The sequence below is a fragment of the Penicillium canescens genome (genome assembly GCF_028828765.1).
Source record: "Penicillium canescens strain IBT 15451 chromosome Unknown utg000006l_segment0_segment0, whole genome shotgun sequence".
NCBI classification, from domain to species: Eukaryota; Fungi; Ascomycota; class Eurotiomycetes; order Eurotiales; family Aspergillaceae; genus Penicillium; species Penicillium canescens.
The window spans coordinates 403,448-421,769 of NW_026703968.1; the positions used below are offsets into that span (position 1 = coordinate 403,448).

The following is an 18,322-nucleotide window of genomic DNA, read 5'->3' on the forward strand; positions in this document are numbered from 1 at the left end:
TTGTACTTATAATCCACATTATACCAGGTTTCGAGGCTTAGCATTGTATTTTGATTCATTAATCTGACATTCAGAACTTCCAGCAATCCCCTGTTATGCAATGCAATGCAACCAAAACCCAGCCAAGCTGGATATCGCTAGAAAAAAAAGCATTCAAAGGCACTTTTCAAGCTGGACTGCTAAGCCGTAGCAGCTGTTCCCTCAATGCCACCTACAATGGCCTGTGCAAAGTCCTCAAACCTAGGATAAGACCAGCAGTCCCGGTATCGTTCAACGAGGGGCCGATCATCAGGCTCAGCAGTGTCTTGCGGTTGAGCGTTTTGCGCTCCGCTCTCGTCTTCATCATCACTATCCCCAGCCTCCATCTTCCCCTCGACCAGCTCCCCGAATTTCACGTCAATGGGCACACTGCCCATGAAAGGAATCTCGAGCTCCTGAGCCATAACCTGTCCACCGCCACTGGAGAATAAATTGCTCACCTCCCCACAGCACGGACAAGCATAGCCAGACATATTCTCAATAACCCCAAGAACGGGAATATTCGTCTTAACACAGAAATTAGCCTCCTTGCGCACGTCAGAAGTTGCAACAGCCTGCGGCGTTGTAACAAGCACCGCCCCAGCTAAACGAGGTAACCCAGCCTGCGCAGCCGCCGCCGCGTCCGTTGTAGAGAGGGAGAGCAACTGCTCAGCGAGCGCAATGTGTTCGTCACTCGTTCCGGGTGGCGTATCGATAAGCAGGTAATCAGTCGGCCCCCAGAAGACATCCGACAAGAACTGGCGAATCATGGCTGTTTTCTTGGGTCCGCGCCAGATGACAGCATCGCCGCGGTCGCGAAGTAGAAAGCCGAGGGACATGCAGCGGAGGGACCCGCGCTGGGTCTGTGTTGACTCTGAGGCATCGTTTGCTGGCTCGGCGGCATGTACTGGGACTGGGAGCCAGCCGCCCGGTGCTTGTGTGATTTTGGCATCTTCCAGGCCGACGAGGCGTGGCATTGAGGGACCTGTTAGGTCGATATCGAGGATTCCGACGGATTTGCCTTGGAGGGATAGCGCGAGGGCTAGTTGGAGGGTAACAGAGGACTTGCCCACACCTCCTTTGCCGGAGAGGACCTGATATTAGACATGTTTGTCAGCTGGGTCATGTAGATGCGCGTTCGTGATCTTGGTTGCGGTAGTTTGTTATCGATAAGCCGCGAGGGTGGTATTCTTTGCCCCTCGACAGATCGCACAGTAGCATGAAAGTCACACTCACCAGCACAACATTTTTGACACCAGTCAGAGGCATTATGCAGTTAACGTACAACTGAGAGAAGAAGCGAAAGTGCAAAAGAAATCCGAGGTGGGGAGCCGACCTCGGGATGCGCTTATCAATCGCATTCTGACTAAAGATTCTATGGAAATCCTGGAATGCCCTCACAGCTACAGAAAGGGTTGATTTGCCACTTATTTGTATTGGAGCTTGGACTGTGGCCAAGTCATCTAGCTATTATGCTTCCCTGTGTATCAGATATGTCATAAAACGTTTACCCATGTGTCCCATTTCCCTGGTATTCGCTTTTAAAACCACTCCGACAAAGGAAAGTCTCGGGATGTTGATGGCGCTCACTGCCATTTCTGGACGACAACACCTCCGCGCTTGAACTCGGGCATGTCTCCGAGAACGACATCTCGGTCCTTCAGCTCTGTGCTGGGGAAAGTAGTCATCAAAACCCATGCGCGGTTTGCGGCGCTGGGTGAAGAGGCGGTTACGAACGAGTAGACGTCGCCAATAGTGGCGGTGGTGTTGAACCGAGATGACAACCTCGTACCATCTCCCAGGCGGATTTGTAGGGTAACGGTAGGCTGCGACTCGTCCACAGTGGGTTTGGCGGGCTCCTGGGCAGATGCTTCAGGCGTAGAAGAAGAAGGGGTGGGGGCCTGGCTTCGGATGCCAGGCGTCGGGCTTCCAAGCCGCTGTCCGGCACCGGAAAACGGTTTATATTGGGGCTTGGGCTTGATGTATTTCTCTTCGTGCTGTTTGAGTTCCACATCAACCTCCTGTCCAGGCTCAACATTCATGATGGAGAGAGGAGCACGGCCCTGGCGGATGCCATCGAGGATCTCTGCGTTCCGGGGATCGTCCGATCGGAACAGTTCACCGTCATCAACTGAGAATCCATCGGCCCAGAAGTGAAGGGTGCGTTGGACACGCTGGGCACGCCGTGGAGCAGGGGCAGATGGGTTTTCAATCACCCGGCTCGGTGCATCGTCACCACCAAGCGTGCGGGCGGTGCCAGTAAAATGTGATTCCCTCGGCTCGGGGTCGTCAGAAGGAGGAGGCTGCGCCCTGTTTATATAACCGTGAATGTCAACATCATCCTTCCAAACCCAGTAACCCTAAATGACTTACCTGCGGGCCTTTTCGAGGATCTTCTTCTTCAAGTCGTCAGGGTTCTGAACGGCCAATCCAGACTTCTCACCTCCCGCAAAGAAATCCTGATCATTGTCATCATCGTCATCTGAAGAATCGGCAGCTGCTCCCTGAGAAAAGTCTCCTAAAGTTGCAAATTTCTTTTTCGGAGCAGCGCTTCGGGCGGATGACGAAGACTCCGCGGCGGCAGAAGATGAAGCTGGTGCAGCACTTCCACCAAGGGTTCTCCCTCCAGGAGCTCCAGATCTACTCTCTGCACCCAGTTGTTGAGCGCCACCAGTGTTAGTGTCTTGCATTGCCTCGTCCTGCTCCGCGAAGAACTCCGTCACGGCGGCTTCCATGTCCCATCCGTTGGCAGTGAGATATTCCTGAGCCTAGAGGATCACGAGCCGGGCGTTAGCAAAAGTGATAACTAACATAGAGCGGACACATATCTTACCTCTGAGGGTTGGGTTCCTGTCATAGCACAGAATTGAGACACGACCTCATCGTGCTCTGCGGGGTTGTCCTCCATTTTTGAGCTTTATGGATCTGTTTTGCGGGCGAATTTGGTAGAAAGAAGTGACGACAAGGTCAAGAAGAGAAGGAAAAGAGCTTCTTTAAAGTACGTAGAAGGAAAATCAGATGTTGAGAGTGTCGACGTCGAATTATAAGACAGACCTAAACACTGGCTGACCAATTGAGAGTGACGTACCTGCCCGGCGCTAGGAATGTTCCGTCCCGTGATTATCGCCTGAGGCCTTACAATTATTGATGCCTCAGGCGGTGATATATATCAACTAGTGTTTGGGCAATTTCGAATGTGTTATGCTATTTCAGTGGTAGGAATAGAATGACTTATGTGTATAGACAAATAAGTCTTTGGTCTCACGAATATATATCTGAGTTGACATCACAAGTGTCATGACTAACACAGCATAGAACGAGCCCTAACTGAGATTGAAAATGTAACATTCAGCCCCTAGATAGACAAGATGTCGAAGGCCATCTGAAGCAGGAAGCGAAGTCCTCTTCTCTTAAATTGAATCTTTTTGATGGATTTCGATGACTGATACGTTTTTGAGCAAAAGTGAAGGTCTTGTGACGGAAGAGAATACATGTCGTTCAAAGACCCCCCAAAAAAAAAGAAAAAAAGAGGAGACGGAGATCAAAGGGTGCTCAAAGCTCTATTGAACACTATGGACGAAAATAATATAGGGTTGGGATAAAATTGCACTTCTAGCTAGGTCTGAACAAAGACTCGCTAGACAATATCAGGGGCTTCGGATTTGGTGAAAGAACTATTTTGATATTGGTACCTTTCATGATCGCCACAGAAACTCAATTCCCAGACTAATCCTAGTTGTAAATCTAGGTCTTTGATATGTCCTGACTTGATTACCTCGAGAACCAACATGAAAGTGAAAGGTACCAAGTCAACCGCACAAACGAGGTCACTCATCATTATCTCACCACGAGGAACTGGTGTCAAAGAAATATCCATTCAAATTACCAAGTTCCTTTGTCTACATGCCGGTACAATATAAACGGTGATATAAAGCCTCAACTCTACTACTTCCCCCTCTCCTCCGAGCCAGGAATCCATTCTTCGGTGATACTAGAGCCTTATTTCAAGTTTGAATCACCTGAAATCAAACTTTTCGCTAATACAATTACAGAACCAAGATTTGGAAATAAGCGAAAGTCCCACAATGGCGACCAGGAGATCATCGGCAAAGAGACAGCGAACTGATGAAGCCGACGACAAGAAAGAAAAATTACCCTATTTCCCTTCTGCCGCAGATTTCCTCCGCGACGAGTCCGGATATGAAAATTTGACGTATGCAGACCTGGCCCCAGATCTTAGTACCTCCTACGTGGGAAAGTTTCCAGAACCCTCTTCCGCGCCACGGCCTCCGAAACAAACATGGCCCCAACTGCCTCCCAATAAGCCGGCCACAGACCCTAACGACTTACCTTTAGATAAAGGCTGGTCTATCCTCGAGAAGGATATTGATAATAAGTGAGTATCTATCAATAAAACCCGAGGGGGCATTCAGCATTTGAAAGTATATTGACCAGCTTGGTATAGCGATATTGATGCACAACTATCAAGGTGCAAAGAAAGAATCAAAGAAAACTATATGCCTCAAATATTTGAGATCCGACTAAAAGGACTACAAGAGACCCAGAAACAACGAGAGTAAGAGTCACCGATTCAATTGACCGAGGACATACTGATAAAATCCCAGGGCAATGGCAACGAGGAACGGCTTCAAGGGCGGCGACTGGAGTATTCTTCAACGTGTGAACTCACTGAGGAAGATAGAAGAAGAACTCGAAATGGAAGATAAACACGATCAGCTTCAGAATGTACAAGCTTTGCTTCAGTCATATCGGGGAGGAGCTCTGCAGTGGCATCCCGGCTTGGTCACCTATTGGCATAAAGGGACTCAACTTTGTCATCCACGTCCATTCTATTGGAAAGAATTCGAGGTGCTCAATGCCCACTATGGTGGTACATCTGGATTTTGGATGGAAGGGGTAAGTCTCGTGAATTCTTTTAAGTGGTAAAACCTGACATTCAAAGTTGACAGGACCGCGGCCTGCGCCCTTATTGGCTTATATGACCTTAGACGCCCGGCACGCCAATATGCTCAGAACTGTATGGTCCCTAACCCCAACCCTCATTGATACTTTCTAACCCATCGAAGTATGATGTGGCAGTAAGAATACCACGCACGAATTTCTATGCCGAGTTTGAATTTGTGTACGATACCGGGGCATCTAACGCGGTCATGTATCAAGCTGATATAGACATGCTCGAGCGAGCTTCCGGCACGACTGCTCCATGTATGGGGTTACAGAATTGCTCGGGTGTGGGGGGATCAACCACACGTGGCATTCCGAATGTTGAGCTCGAATTCACGCTTCTCAACTCTACCAAGCAGCGAATGACAAAATGGCAGAAAGTGATGGTTGCCGTCTTTGCAGGCTACAATACCTGGGACAATTACCGGTTGGACGGGCCGTGGCTCAGCTTCCTCTTATACATGGCAACGGCTCCTCGACACCGTGATCTGCTACACGTTGCTACTACTAAAAGTGACCTTACGCAAAGGTTGCCTGCTCAAGCTTCACTGAACCCGGTGGTCCAACCGCCGTATGCAGTTGTGCCGCAAGCCAATCCCCAACCGCCCTTGGGACCGCTGCCTGGGGGCGCAGTTCCATTACAAGCGGTAGAGACGAATATGCCACCACCGGCCCAGGGCGTCCTGTGATTTCTTTTTCCTTCTGTTAATTTATAAGATGTTGATTATCGTAATACTCAGTCTGGTTTTACTTTATATCACAGAATCATTCCCGCAGACATTTAGCTACCTATGAACTACCTAGGTGAGTAAACGGTGAAGCGTACTTCCCGCAGACCCGTCAACCTTATATTTCCCCGCATTTCGGCTACCCTCTATTGATCCCGGCTTTCTTTGCGAACTGTAAGATGAGAAATAGCAGAGACAACGCTACATATTGGGTGATCGGCGTTAATACAAGCTATCTAGAGTGCCCGTTGAAGGATCGCCAGCGGGGGTGGCTCTAGGTTCCTGGCAGATTGTCCTGCTCAGCTTAGTTCTCCAATAAAATACTTTCAAAAATTACTTTTTATTGACATCATGTTAAACAAAATCGTTGTCAATGCGTACAATCTATGGGTAGTGGTCTTCGTCGCTATTGGCACGATTGCCAGTACCTATGGTCTAGCCATCATCGGATCAACCGTCGGGCAACCAAGCTTTTATACCTACTTCAATTTACCAGCAGAAGGCCAGCCGGGATATTCTCATACAACCAACATGATTGGCGCCCTGAACGGCATCAACTCGGCAGGGGCAATTGCCGGATGTCTCCTTCGGGCCTGGACGGCAGACTACTACGGTCGCAAGCACACCATGCAAATTGGCTGCGTGTTCTAGATTGTTGGAAGTGCATTGTGCGCAGGCGCAGTTAACATGGCCATGTTCCTTGTTGGTCGATTCATCGCAGGTGTTGGTGCGGCCATCCTCGCATGCATCGTCCCTATATATCAAGCTGAGTTTTCGACTTCTGAGACTCGAGGCACAATGGTCGCAGTGACAGGGATTATGTATGCCGTTGGATATACTCTAGCCGAATGGCTTGGGTTTGCTTGCTACTGTATGAAACCAGCTGGTCCTGCCGCGTCGTTTTCTTGGAGATTTCCATTGGCATTTCAAGTGATCTTTTCTCATATTGTTCTTGCTGGAAGCTCCTTGATACCGTTCTCGCCTCGATGGTTACTGCAGCAAGGAAAGACAGAGGAAGCTTTTGAAACCGTCAGGCGACTGCATAGTACGCCAGATGATGTCCACCATGCCAAAGCCGAACAGGAATTCCATCTTATCGCAAGAGAATTCGAGCATAACAGATCCATGGCTATCTGACGACTTGAGCTCTTTCGCACACCTGCCAATCGACGACGCGCTTTGATTGCTTTCATACTTATGTGGGGAGACCATTTTCTTGGTGTTTTTGTTATGACAAACTATGGTGTTCTTATATATGCCAGCCTTGGTCTCGGTGGTTCAATACCTCTTCTTCTGAATGCGTGCTGGACGAGCTTTACCCTAATTGGAAACACATGGACGGCATTCTATGTTGTCCGAGTTGGTCGACGAACTTGCATGCTAATCGGTTCCATTGGCTGCACCGTGTCTGTGATATGTCTTTGCGCCGTGACAGCCCAGTATCTGGGGGCAGATAATATAGCAGACCTCCCGGGAGCAGTGTTCTTTGTGGTTTTCTTCATCTTCTGGTGATGTTTTTTCATTGACATGACACAATAAATCTATGTCGTGGAGATATTTTCAAATCATTTATGTTCGCAAGGCGTCACACTCGGGCTCAGCAGTTTCTATCTCGCTCCTGAGGTCACACTGGTTGCTGCCCCTGTGGCTCTCAACAGCATTGTCTGGACGTTCTACCTTGTGCTCATTGTTCCGTCTCTTTGCTATATTGTGGCAATCTACTTCCTGCCCCCAGAAACGGAGGGTCGGACTCTGGAGGAAGTTGGAGCTCTCTTTGGTGATGAGGCTAATGTTGTCTCTCAGTGGTACAATGTTACCCAGGAAGAACAGGAAAGCATTGCACAAAAAGCTTTTCATGAGAAGGCAGGTGGATCTTCCAGTGATAGTGCACAGGAGAGTGACCGTAAGCCAGCTGTCGTTCATGATGTAGGATCTTGATTCAGATAGCCTTGAAGTCGCGCGGATTTGCGTTTTGTCTCACAACTGCGTCATCCAATCAACCTAGACAGCTGTTGTTTTTAGTTATGGAACTGTCTCATCACTAATTTCACATTTTCTCAGTTACGCGTAAAGCCGACGCCAATAGATAACCCCAATGCGGCTCAGTTAAGTCCGGTGGAAATTCCGATTTCAAAGTTGACATGGTCCAATCAACTCTCAGATATATATCCACTACTATGACACGCCTTACTAAATCGGGCTAGCGTATTGTCATCATGGTTCTATGATTTTCTTACGGACTTAACGGATAACGACACCTAGGTATATAAATGCAATATATTCTCACTTCTCTCCTGGGCCTTACTATATTCATACCGTTTGACTCCATTACAATCTTCCTAGCAAACCTCAAAATGCATCTCATTCTTACAGGTGCCACCGGCCTAGTCGGCTCGTCCGTCCTTGACGCGATGCTGAAAAACACCACCATCTCCAAGATCTCGATTCTCAGTCGCCGACCTGTGCCAATGGCAGATGATGCAAAGGACCCCCGGGTCCGCGTCATCATGCACAAAGACTTCGAATCATACAAGCCAGAGCTCCTTGATCAACTAAAAGACGCTGACGGATGTGTATGGGCCCTTGGAACGAGTCAGATGAACGTCACACAAGAGTAAGATCCAGAATCCCCCTTTAGCCACTGACATGCGTGAATATAATACTAACAGCCAATAGACAATATGTCAAGATAACCAAGGACTATGCTCTTGCTGCCGCTGAAGCATTCTCTACTCTCAAGGCCTCAAAGTCGGATTCTCCTTTCAGATTTGTCCATGTATCTGGGGAAGGAGCAACTCAAACCCCAGGAAGATTCTCCGCAATCTTCGCCAGGACAAAGGGCGAAACTGAACAGCTTCTCGGCGAACTCTCAGAGAAACACAAGGGACTCATCCAGGTCGACAGCGTGAGACCGGCTTTCGTTGATGCAGCCGCACACAATGCTATCAAGCCTTATATCCCCTCCGCTACTGGAATCAGCGCTACTGCCGCTAAGGTTGGGATCGCCTTGATGGCTCCAGGTATTCGCTGTCTGTGGAAATCGATGCATTCTCCAACCGATAAATTAGGACCATTTTTGACTGATGTGGCGATGGGAAAGATGGATACGAAAATTCAAGGCCCGGGCGCATTCAGACTTGGGGGTGGTTGGGTGATCGAGAATGCTGGTATGCGAAGAATGCTGGGATTGTGATCATCGGAGTGGTAAATTTTGCTGAAGGGCAAACACCATGTAGAACAGAAGAATAATCTATAATAAGTTATTTCCTACTCACTCCTTACCAACAGGTTCGATATTATGCTTTACAACAACACTACCTGCAAGCATCCGAGCGCGTTTTGAACGAAGCACTTCTGACTGTATTTTGTTACTTCGTTATTGAGTAAGATGGATTATTAGCTTGCTCAACTGTGTGACGCCCCCGGCCATGGTTCAGCTAGAAGCTGTCCTACTCTTCAACCCCTAAAGAAATTCGAAGATAGTTGCCCAAAACAATTCAGAGCCATGTATGGAAACATTCAAGACCCATGGCCAAGTTTAAAAGCCATTTCTGGACAAATTTCTCCATGCGATAGGCTTTCCATATGAGTCTAGGGGGTGGTATCGTTTAGTGCGTGGAATTTGTTTTGCTAAACGATTTTTACCACCAAGGATTGGTTCCCCATCGCTAGTATAGATCCAATCGAATTCATCAAAACATGTTAGCCCTTGTGAAGCTTTTGCAGGCCACACCCTAATAGGCAGAGATGAGGAAATCTCAATGGTGGAGAGAAACGAGAGTTTCAGACGGTTGGGATTGTTCAGCAATGCTTAAAACAATAAAGAAAGAAATTGATTCCCTCCTTTTGATTTGAGAACAGAAGACCAGAATAGGCCACAGGCATGCTGAACTGGGTCTTCAATCCGTTGATTGAGATCACTACACCTTTTATGAGCACTGTTGACAAAGCTAGGTAGTTTGACGGGACTCTGCGGGATAACTTATACGAGGCCTACTCTCGAGTATTCAACTCTTACTAGAATGCCGGTCGGTATTCTGTAGCTCGGGCCATTGGCAATAGTGACGATTGAGCCTTCCACAACTTGACACCAGAACAAGCCTACCAGAGCCATTTCAATTTTTTGTTCATCGGAGACTGAAAAGAGCCACTCCATTGAGATAGTGAGTGACTCAGTCAATCAGCCAAAATTGTATATTGAAATGGGGATGGCACGGTGGCAGTGTGGCATAGCAGGCGGTCGATATCAATGAAGAGAGAACGCAATCAACCACTCCCACGCTCAGCTCAGGCGTAGAGAGCTGTCCCTGTAGGTGGCGATCGTACTGGACTTGAGGTTATATCATGAATGAAGAATCTGGTGAAGAACTGTAGTCATATTGGGATGATGATAATGACGCTAATCTCTCTTGCGAGAGAAGACTGGTGGTGTAGGTTCATGAGGGCCCTAGTCAGCGTGGTGTAGGTTCATGAGGGCCCTAGTCAGCAACCAGTAGGGTGCTCAACCTCAGGCAGCAATTGGACCCACTTTTTTTGAAATCTATTTTACATTTCATTTCATCCCTTTCATTTCCGGCATTTCACTTGATCCTTTCCCGATACATCACCATACTCCTCCACTACCAGTATCTGCTTAGTCAGAATGGCCAGAATACTCGAGAACGCGGTAAGCAGGCTCCCTTCTTGATGAAATGAAGCTGAAAACTGACATTTCCGGTGAAAGGCCGCCTTCCAGTGGTACTGTGACCAGGGCAGCTCCGCTACCATGAACCTCCCCCCTTGGGCCCTCCCAACGTCAGTATACTAGTGTGATACTGATGGCATTATACTGAGATTGATATAGGAGGACGGCGCCTACACCCTGTACGTCTGTGAGACCTTTTGCCGCGTCCCTGGCTGCCCTAAGGAAGTAAGTTTTACCTGTCTTACTTTAGAGACGAAGCGCTAGTCACTGACTAGTATATAGGCTCCTGAGACTAGCACCAATAACCTCCGCAAGCATTACAAGAAGTTCTATTTGACTAGCTACCCACTAGTTAGTGGTGGTGGCCGCCGCACCTTGCTTACCGAGAGAGAGGCTCTCCGTGGTATGTCTTACCAATATTCCCCTAGTCTAATACTAGTGCTAACTATAATAGACTTCTATCAACCTACCTTTGACGCATACAATGCTCAGCAAGCTGTGATCGCCGCTACCCAGCCCGTTGTCTTGCCCCTAATTCCCCTCCGTCGTGATGGCCACGTGAGTACTACTACAATAGCAGTGCTATACTAGTGAGCTAATATATCGAGATAGATTGCTGTGACCGAAATGATCCGCCAGCTTCGTCAGGATCTAGGAAAGGCAGTTCCCTGTGTCCCATGCCGTGATGCTAGTATGACTAAAGGTAAGTCTAATATACTACTTCTTTACTACTATCTAACTAGTATAGGATGCTGCCACACTACCCGTTTCGGATCTTGCGAGCACTTCGACGAGTTCGATATCTCCGCCTGGACCCACCGTCCTAAGGATGACGAGGATGAAGAGTAGATACGACCGGTTACTTACTAGTACAGGACCTTATGGCCTCGGTTAGATATCTCTCACGTTACTTTACAATGATACCCTCGATTTGATACTTTTTAATTACTTTTTTAACTACATTTTGAATACATTTTGAATTAATACTCTATCCTTACTACTATTTTCGGACTTAGTAGGCTATAAAAATTATAAATGATATTAAATTGGAGTTATATACCAGTGTTATACTAGTCGAATATCTTAAATAATCGCATCAAATATATTGTAGGACTACTATATCAATTTAATTAAATTCCCTCTCACGTATAACTAGTTCCCTCTCCCTTAATTCTATCTCCTTCAATTTCATTCGCTCATTAAATGCTACCTCTCTCTCCCGAAGTGCTATATTCCTCTCGTCGAGCTCTATTTGCCGGCTTTGTAACTTCTCTTGTCTAGAACTAGTTAGCAACTAGTGGTATACTAGTAATTAAACTCACCTAGTAGAAGAGGAAACCTGCTTAGACTTTTTCGTCCCTCGACGCTGGATTATATGTCCCGAGGAACTAGCTTCGTATAGCTCTCGATCTTGTATAGGGATATCCTCATAGGCCTCTTGCTCTCGGAGCCGTTTTGCTTGTTTTGCTTCTATATTATATTAGTACTACACTAGTGGTGTATTAAGATAACTTACTCCCACGGGCCTGTATCCGGTTATACCGCGTCTCTAGCGAACTTGATTGCTATCTAGGTAAAATATCGAAGTTTTCCCGGCCATGGTACTGATCTATATCAGTTTGATCAAGGATCCTCGACCTATATATATATATATTAGTAACCTACTAATACGGCACTAGTGAGTGTACTTACGATTGAACAGCCTGAAGAAGCGAATCCCGGGTACCCATCCAGTAAGACTTATAATGGGTCTGCTCGACCGCATTAGTATGATTCCTTGTTGCTTTAAAGAATTCTGGCTTTATTAAGGAGAAAGCTTGACAGAGGCCAGCGGCAATCACGGTAATCTCCTTATGTGTAGCCCAATCCGCGAATTCGGGTGTATTCTCTAATATAGAATAGTTAGTTAAGATTGTATACTAGTTATATACTAGGCCTATACTAGTACATACCCTTAATTAGCGACGTTAAAGTACGGTATTCCTGTTGCGTTGGGCTATCTGGGAGCGCTATTAGGGGATGCCGTCTCTCGACCCACGAAGTATCAAGCGTAGACTCTGGGACCATTTTCACTACTGTACGCATATAATGAATCCTACAGAATATAAGGATATTTATGCAGTGCCATCGCCAGTCTTGATCGAAGCCGAGGTCTTGAGTAGACGCTGCAAGCATCTGACCGATACCTAGTACTAGTTGTTAACTAGTATATTAGTAGTATAAGTTAGAAAAACTCACCCGACATCTGCTTTGGACACATATCAGTGACGATTGCTCGTATTCCACTACCATGTATATAGTGGAATTTGATTTCAACGCCTATACACTCCTTAACAAGGTTAAACGCTCGAGAAAACAAAGATGTATAGCCTGACGCCGATTCCATATCGGTATATACCCGTAGTAGGGTTATGACTAGTGCCACACTAGTTAGCCACTAGTAGTATTAGCCTAGTTCGAACTCCCACTTACCTTTTCTATGCTTCTCAACAAAGGTAGCGAATATAACCTTATTGAATATGCCCTTTACCCTTTTATAGGATATGTTAACTTCAAATGAGTGTAAGGAAGCAAGCAATCGGAGTTGCTCGTCAAGTGCACAATATATAAAGATACCATGCTCGTTCTCGACTATATCACGGACATACTCCTAAATTCTATTAGTATATCACTAGTATAGTATTAGTAAACTATACCTTGCATCGTGGATTATGCGCAAGTTCGAAACGAACGCCTCCGAGCTCTCTACCTTGGGGATAAGAAAGAGCTCTTTGCTTTGTAATAATCGTAGAGAATCTCTCTCGGTTAGCAAAGCTTTGGTGGATCTCTGATAAGGTATATGCCCCGTATGTTGTACAGAAATCCCGGAGCTTAGGGCTACGGAGGAAAACGCCTACACACTAGTAAGTCCTTAGTACTATACTAGTTAGAGACATAACTTACTTAGGGTAAGATCAGGAGTCCGCATACGAGCGAGAAGTGAGGAGATCTCGGCGATAAATCTTCTGGCGGTCTTACTAGCGGCGGCGGCGGGTGATTATGAATTCCACGAGAATAGAAGATTGCATACGGATGCGTTTCTAGATCAAGTGGAACTAGCATTCGAAATTTGACTTTATAGCTAGGAAGCTGTGAGACAATCTTCCCACGGCTAGTAGAGTGAGCAGTGTCTATATACTAGTTAGTGACTAGTATACTATTATAAGAGTATAGCTTATATTTCATACGGCAACGCTCGGTCCTCGATGAATTCGGAAGGATTGTTGTCGGTGTGTTCGTCTGGATCTAGCGCTCCTTTCTTAAATAGATGCTCTAGAAGCGATATATCAATCACTTGCCGAAGGAACTGGAAGCTCTGATAGAAATGCTCATTCGGATTCTTAGAGTTGTGGTTACGGCATGCGATATATGGGATCTGCTTGCCATGAATGTCCTATATACTAGTTAGTGACTAGTACACTATCTTAAATATAGACTTACTAGATGCTGATGAACCTTATACACTACCTCGCAGGTCCCATTGATCTTAACACAAGATGTAAGGTCAAGAAACCGTTGCTTCGTAGTGTTAAACATGCTAATACTAGTTAGTGACTAGTGTAGTAGTAGCCCTTTATATAACTTGCCCTACTGCTTTTCGTTGACTCGCGGTAAAATCGCTACTTTCGTGGTTCTGTTTCCGGAAATAAAGGATCCTACTAATAACGTCTTGGTTGACCTCGGTATGGTTTAGGTCCTGGAGAAAGTCGTGAAGCTGTTCACAATGCTTGATGCCATTGCATTGATACTCGTACTTCCGAACAGTACAGCCTAGGAATGAGCAATAGATAGCTCGGGGGCTAGATTCGCGTTTCCGGCAATATTGGAACTAGGAACATATTAGTAGCGTACTAGTATCGTACTAGTATCACTACTTACCCCCCACAAGGCAGCGCCCTTTTCCTCTAATGTCATATGCCGTAGGTTTACGATATATGCATACCCATCCTGATGCGTAGATGGATATTCGGGTAGGAGAGGAACATGCTCTACCTCTACCGCGGAAAGAGGGTTCGATTGTGCCATTGTTAGTGGAGTTGGTATTGCGGTACTGCCCTAATTAGTATATTAGCTTAGAGTCTACTAGTAGTATACTAGTAGAATAAACTCACAACGTATATGGCCCGATCCCGCCGGTATATGTCATCCGTCTCATTATATATATCTGAATCACCTTCATACGTAGAGCGTGGAAGATCTTCTGTTGGACAAGCTATAAGAAGCTCTCTAAGCTTCATGTCTTTTTGACACCAATATGACGACTGGTAGGGGTGTACGGGCTTAGGAGGAGGCATGATTGAGGTTCGATCATAAAACTTGTAGAAAAACGGCCTATTTATCTACTAGTACTGTACTAATACAGTGTCAAATTTCTTAGGTATTTAGGAATTTCAAAACAAAACAACAATAACGTAAGCAAAATTCCTCAGGCAAGCACCCTATTATGCCTGACACGTGACTTGAGCACCCTACTGGTTGCTGAGTGGGGCCCTCATGAGCCGTGACCTGAGAAGACTGCATGAGGCATTCGTGATACCTCAGGCCTCCAATGTACTACTGTCACTGGTTCCACCACTACAATATCTATATAGCTCCGTCGGCATGACTGCAAGATAGAGATTACTGGCCGTCTTCTTGTTAACACAAATCTTGTCATAATTTTCCATTTTCTCTGTGCCATAGATTGTTAGATACCTACAGCTACAGCCTTCTGGATACTCCAACATACCTCGGTCCAATACGCCGACATAGGGCACAATTCCGCATTTGGACACCCCACGTCACGTGCGATCAGCAGATAAGATGCCTGAGCGCTGGACCCCAGCTTCTTCAAACAATTTGCGCGCAATTTCAAATTGAGCTTCAATTACCTGACATGCTGTCCCGCGCTCTCTAATGGATTAATGAACCTATACTCCACCCCAATTTCTTGAGTCCACCGTCAAACCTCAAGTCGCTTCCGATCCCCCGGTTCATGTCAATGACCGAATGAAACCCCGGTGCCGACACACATATTTCGAGACTGACTAAGGATATATCGTACCTAAAAGTTTTTCATTGAGACAAAATGACGTCGCCCTATCCATCATCAGCCTCGTTCGCAACCCCGCTTGGCTCCGACATGGCCACGGCTTCCAGCAGATCGGTCTCCGATTTACCGCAAGCCCAAGTTGACGCGATAATTCGCACGAAGCGCAAAGCGCGCGAACCCAAAGCCTGCTATCCTTGTCATGCGCGGAAGGTCAAATGCGATCGCAATCTGCCGTGCGACGGCTGCGTCAAGCGCGACCATGCAGATCTTTGCTCCTACGAACGCCCTTCGAAGAAACGCTCGCAGGCTTTTCATGAGGGCCCTTCAATCGACAGTGCATCGACAGCACCTATGGTAGATTATTCGGCCGGGTATCCGTACGATGATGCCCCGGTAAGCGTGAAACAGGAACCGGCACCAGCTCGATCGAATGGCGCGGCTACTGGCGGTCGGGTGTCGATTGCCCGCGAGGAATGGGACAATGTGCGCAACAGATTGAAAGAAATGGAAACTACCATTTCCAACCTTCGCGTTGGATTGGAAAGGGCTGAAGATGCCCCGAACTCTCTGGAAACTGGAAGCGTGCAGAGTGGCGATGCGAGTTCCCGCTCCAAGGGTGCTTCGCCGGAACGCGAGGGCATCCATGCTGCGAATACTCTGGGCAAAGGCACTGTTCATCTCGGATCCCGGTCCGTTCTGGCTTATATCTTGAATAACCAATCTGGCTCCGATCAGCTGCAAGCTCTTTTGGAGGGAGGAATACTACCTAAGCTGGGTCTGGATAATGAGTCTGCGACTTATCCATTTGTCGATCTATGGTCATCAGATATGTCGACTTTCGATATCAGTGCTGTCTGCAGCGCCCTTCCTTCCGACGAGCAATGCAGAGTGTGAGTAGTCATGTTATTTCACCCTTGGGGCAATTAGACTGACTGTTACAGATTCTTCTACTGCTATAAGGAGATCTCAGGAGCGATATATCCTGTGTTGGAAGACGTTTCTGCGTTTGAAAATACTCTCGAACTTTTAATACAGACCAGAATTTCTGTTGGAGGCGAGTACCGAACGGATACCGATGAGGCTGAAAATCCCTTTGGAGTAAGCATTGCCTACCTGGGTCTATTGTTTGCTATTCTTGCCTCCGGATGCCAGTCATCCGATCTTGGCAGCAAAGAGAGAGAATTGACTTCACAGGTCTATGGTATGTCCTCAACTCCAAGCTCTTCCCCTGGATTGCTGGCTAATTATGTCACAGTGTGTTGCTCTTACCAGTGTCTCCGAATGACAAATTTCCTATCCCAGCCCACCATAGAAGCCATTCAGACTCTCTTGGTGATTGGCAATGTTCTGTCCTATAACATGAATCCTGGAATTTCCTATGTGCTGCTCGGCATGACTCTTCGCATGGGGTTGGCGCTTGGACTACATGTTGAGTCAAGTCGATTTTCATCAGCTGAACGATACCGCCGACGACACACATGGTAAGCCATCACCTCCTTTTACCCAAAAGCACAGCACTGACGCAAACAGGTGGTCCATGGCATGGCAAGATAGCCACTTTTCTCTTTCCTATGATCGCCCCTCCACAACCGCAGTCAGCCAACCAGAGATTGCGTACAAAGAGGGATCCAAGCGCGGCGACTATTCTTACTTTGAAACCCTCTGTCGAGTCATTTCTCTTGCACTTGAGGTTGTTCGCATTCGCATGCTGAGCCCACACGCTCAGTTCAGCCTTGAAAGTATCCAAACCTACAAGGAACGAATTTCCAAAATCATGATAGAAGCAAAGCCATACTTGCGCGACGCACAGTTTTGTCAAACACCCACGGAGCATTTGGAGCGAGTTGTACTCAAGTTACACTCTTCCTATTTTTCTTCTGAGCTCTGCCGACCAGCTCTCAAACCTATGAATGATGCCAATGACTCCGGCACTGCTGGCGTGCGCAGGGACTGCGTGTTGAACTTGATGATGACCGTCGAAGCTTACATCGAGATGCACAACATTAGCTCTCATTCGGCTCGTTCCTGGATTGCATTGCAGCGGGCAATCAGCTCGGCATTCCTTCTTGCTGTCATCGAGGAGGCCAAATCGGACCCGACTGTCTGGAATCTCCTACACCAACTTGAGGGGATCATTGCTCAAAGAGCCAGCAATGAAAGAGCCTATGAATCCGCAGACGCCGCCACTGTGGCCGGTATGACCTCGCCGCCCCAGGCCATGGGAACGTACGACCCGATCACCGGCGCCACGAATCCACCAGGCTCTATTGCCCCCGCAATGAATCCAACATCTCCTGCTGCAATGCCCGCCGATACGCAAACCCAATGGGCCAAGTCGCTAGCGAAAACTCATCGTGCTCTACAGAAGCTGCTCACTGCCTTCGGCAATCCACACACACGACCTGCTGCTGGAAGCGGCGGCGCGCCAGCATATCTCTCTCAGGTCAACCTCAATCCAAATTCCACTTCAATGGGGGCATTTGCTCCTCCGCCTGCTAGCATGACCCCTAGTGTCAGTTCCCTGCCACCCCCTACGCCAGAAAGCTCTGGTAGTGGCGAATGGACAATTCCCAATATCTTGGATCGGGCATCAGAGTACATTCACCCTCCGTTGTGGGGCTAAGCTTGAGATGGATCATTCGTTCGAAAGTTTTTGATTTTTACTTGTTTATCTTCAGCGTGGCGCTGGAGTCTTTTAGGTTTCTCATAATTGTTGCTATCTGCAAAAGATTTGTCCCCTTTCCTGGGACTGGAATCACCGGAAAACTTTTGGGTTGGTCATACATATTTCTTCCCCGTATGAAATAATTCGTCTTTGTGCTACATAATGAATCTATATCCCGCTCTATTTCGAAA

General features: G+C 47.1%; 11 protein-coding genes across 11 annotated transcripts; 7 read left to right on the top strand and 4 right to left on the bottom strand.

Moving 5' to 3' along the window:
- Window positions 1–13: 13 nt before the first annotated feature.
- On the bottom strand, window positions 14–1,310 carry N7446_009081 (Mrp/NBP35 family ATP-binding protein). Its single transcript, XM_058517826.1, has 2 exons — window positions 1,255–1,310; window positions 14–1,112 (listed from the first exon to the last, which is right to left on the bottom strand). Exons 1-2 carry the CDS (start codon window positions 1,285–1,287, stop codon window positions 180–182), a joined length of 966 nt encoding a protein of 321 aa, XP_058368614.1. The 5' UTR covers window positions 1,288–1,310; the 3' UTR covers window positions 14–179.
- Window positions 1,311–1,348: 38 nt separating this feature from the next.
- Window positions 1,349–3,046, bottom strand: N7446_009082 (protein phosphatase regulator SHP1). The gene is made up of 3 exons (XM_058517827.1): window positions 2,852–3,046; window positions 2,392–2,786; window positions 1,349–2,328 (listed from the first exon to the last, which is right to left on the bottom strand). Exons 1-3 carry the CDS (start codon window positions 2,924–2,926, stop codon window positions 1,605–1,607), a joined length of 1,194 nt encoding a protein of 397 aa, XP_058368615.1. The 5' UTR covers window positions 2,927–3,046; the 3' UTR covers window positions 1,349–1,604.
- Window positions 3,047–4,103: 1,057 nt separating this feature from the next.
- Window positions 4,104–5,672, top strand: N7446_009083 (uncharacterized protein; the record flags this gene model as incomplete). Its single annotated transcript, XM_058517828.1, has 4 exons — window positions 4,104–4,414; window positions 4,484–4,594; window positions 4,644–4,935; window positions 5,106–5,672. The coding sequence occupies 4 exons, from the start codon at window positions 4,104–4,106 to the stop codon at window positions 5,670–5,672; spliced, it is 1,281 nt and encodes a 426-aa protein (XP_058368616.1).
- A 390-nt stretch (window positions 5,673–6,062) lies between these two features.
- On the top strand, window positions 6,063–6,362 carry N7446_009084 (uncharacterized protein; the record flags this gene model as incomplete). The annotated part of the gene is made up of 1 exon (XM_058517829.1): window positions 6,063–6,362. The coding sequence occupies one exon, from the start codon at window positions 6,063–6,065 to the stop codon at window positions 6,360–6,362; it is 300 nt and encodes a 99-aa protein (XP_058368617.1).
- Window positions 6,363–6,398: 36 nt separating this feature from the next.
- N7446_009085 (uncharacterized protein) lies at window positions 6,399–6,848 on the top strand (the record flags this gene model as incomplete). The annotated part of the gene is made up of 1 exon (XM_058517830.1): window positions 6,399–6,848. The coding sequence occupies one exon, from the start codon at window positions 6,399–6,401 to the stop codon at window positions 6,846–6,848; it is 450 nt and encodes a 149-aa protein (XP_058368618.1).
- A 93-nt stretch (window positions 6,849–6,941) lies between these two features.
- On the top strand, window positions 6,942–7,649 carry N7446_009086 (uncharacterized protein; the record flags this gene model as incomplete). Its single annotated transcript, XM_058517831.1, has 2 exons — window positions 6,942–7,128; window positions 7,294–7,649. The coding sequence occupies 2 exons, from the start codon at window positions 6,942–6,944 to the stop codon at window positions 7,647–7,649; spliced, it is 543 nt and encodes a 180-aa protein (XP_058368619.1).
- A 416-nt stretch (window positions 7,650–8,065) lies between these two features.
- Window positions 8,066–8,904, top strand: N7446_009087 (putative nucleoside-diphosphate-sugar epimerases; the record flags this gene model as incomplete). Its single annotated transcript, XM_058517832.1, has 2 exons — window positions 8,066–8,325; window positions 8,388–8,904. 2 exons carry the CDS (start codon window positions 8,066–8,068, stop codon window positions 8,902–8,904), a joined length of 777 nt encoding a protein of 258 aa, XP_058368620.1.
- Window positions 8,905–10,353: 1,449 nt separating this feature from the next.
- On the top strand, window positions 10,354–11,244 carry N7446_009088 (uncharacterized protein; the record flags this gene model as incomplete). Its single annotated transcript, XM_058517833.1, has 7 exons — window positions 10,354–10,377; window positions 10,435–10,509; window positions 10,555–10,620; window positions 10,678–10,798; window positions 10,850–10,953; window positions 11,008–11,098; window positions 11,144–11,244. 7 exons carry the CDS (start codon window positions 10,354–10,356, stop codon window positions 11,242–11,244), a joined length of 582 nt encoding a protein of 193 aa, XP_058368621.1.
- Window positions 11,245–11,960: 716 nt separating this feature from the next.
- On the bottom strand, window positions 11,961–12,462 carry N7446_009089 (uncharacterized protein; the record flags this gene model as incomplete). The annotated part of the gene is made up of 3 exons (XM_058517834.1): window positions 11,961–12,033; window positions 12,088–12,283; window positions 12,348–12,462. The coding sequence occupies 3 exons, from the start codon at window positions 12,460–12,462 to the stop codon at window positions 11,961–11,963; spliced, it is 384 nt and encodes a 127-aa protein (XP_058368622.1).
- A 1,147-nt stretch (window positions 12,463–13,609) lies between these two features.
- Window positions 13,610–14,460, bottom strand: N7446_009090 (uncharacterized protein; the record flags this gene model as incomplete). Its single annotated transcript, XM_058517835.1, has 4 exons — window positions 13,610–13,828; window positions 13,876–13,972; window positions 14,190–14,263; window positions 14,314–14,460. The coding sequence occupies 4 exons, from the start codon at window positions 14,458–14,460 to the stop codon at window positions 13,610–13,612; spliced, it is 537 nt and encodes a 178-aa protein (XP_058368623.1).
- Window positions 14,461–15,502: 1,042 nt separating this feature from the next.
- Window positions 15,503–18,089, top strand: N7446_009091 (putative C6 transcription factor; the record flags this gene model as incomplete). The annotated part of the gene is made up of 4 exons (XM_058517836.1): window positions 15,503–16,356; window positions 16,408–16,667; window positions 16,722–16,947; window positions 16,997–18,089. 4 exons carry the CDS (start codon window positions 15,503–15,505, stop codon window positions 18,087–18,089), a joined length of 2,433 nt encoding a protein of 810 aa, XP_058368624.1.
- Between the last annotated feature and the right edge of the window lie 233 nt (window positions 18,090–18,322).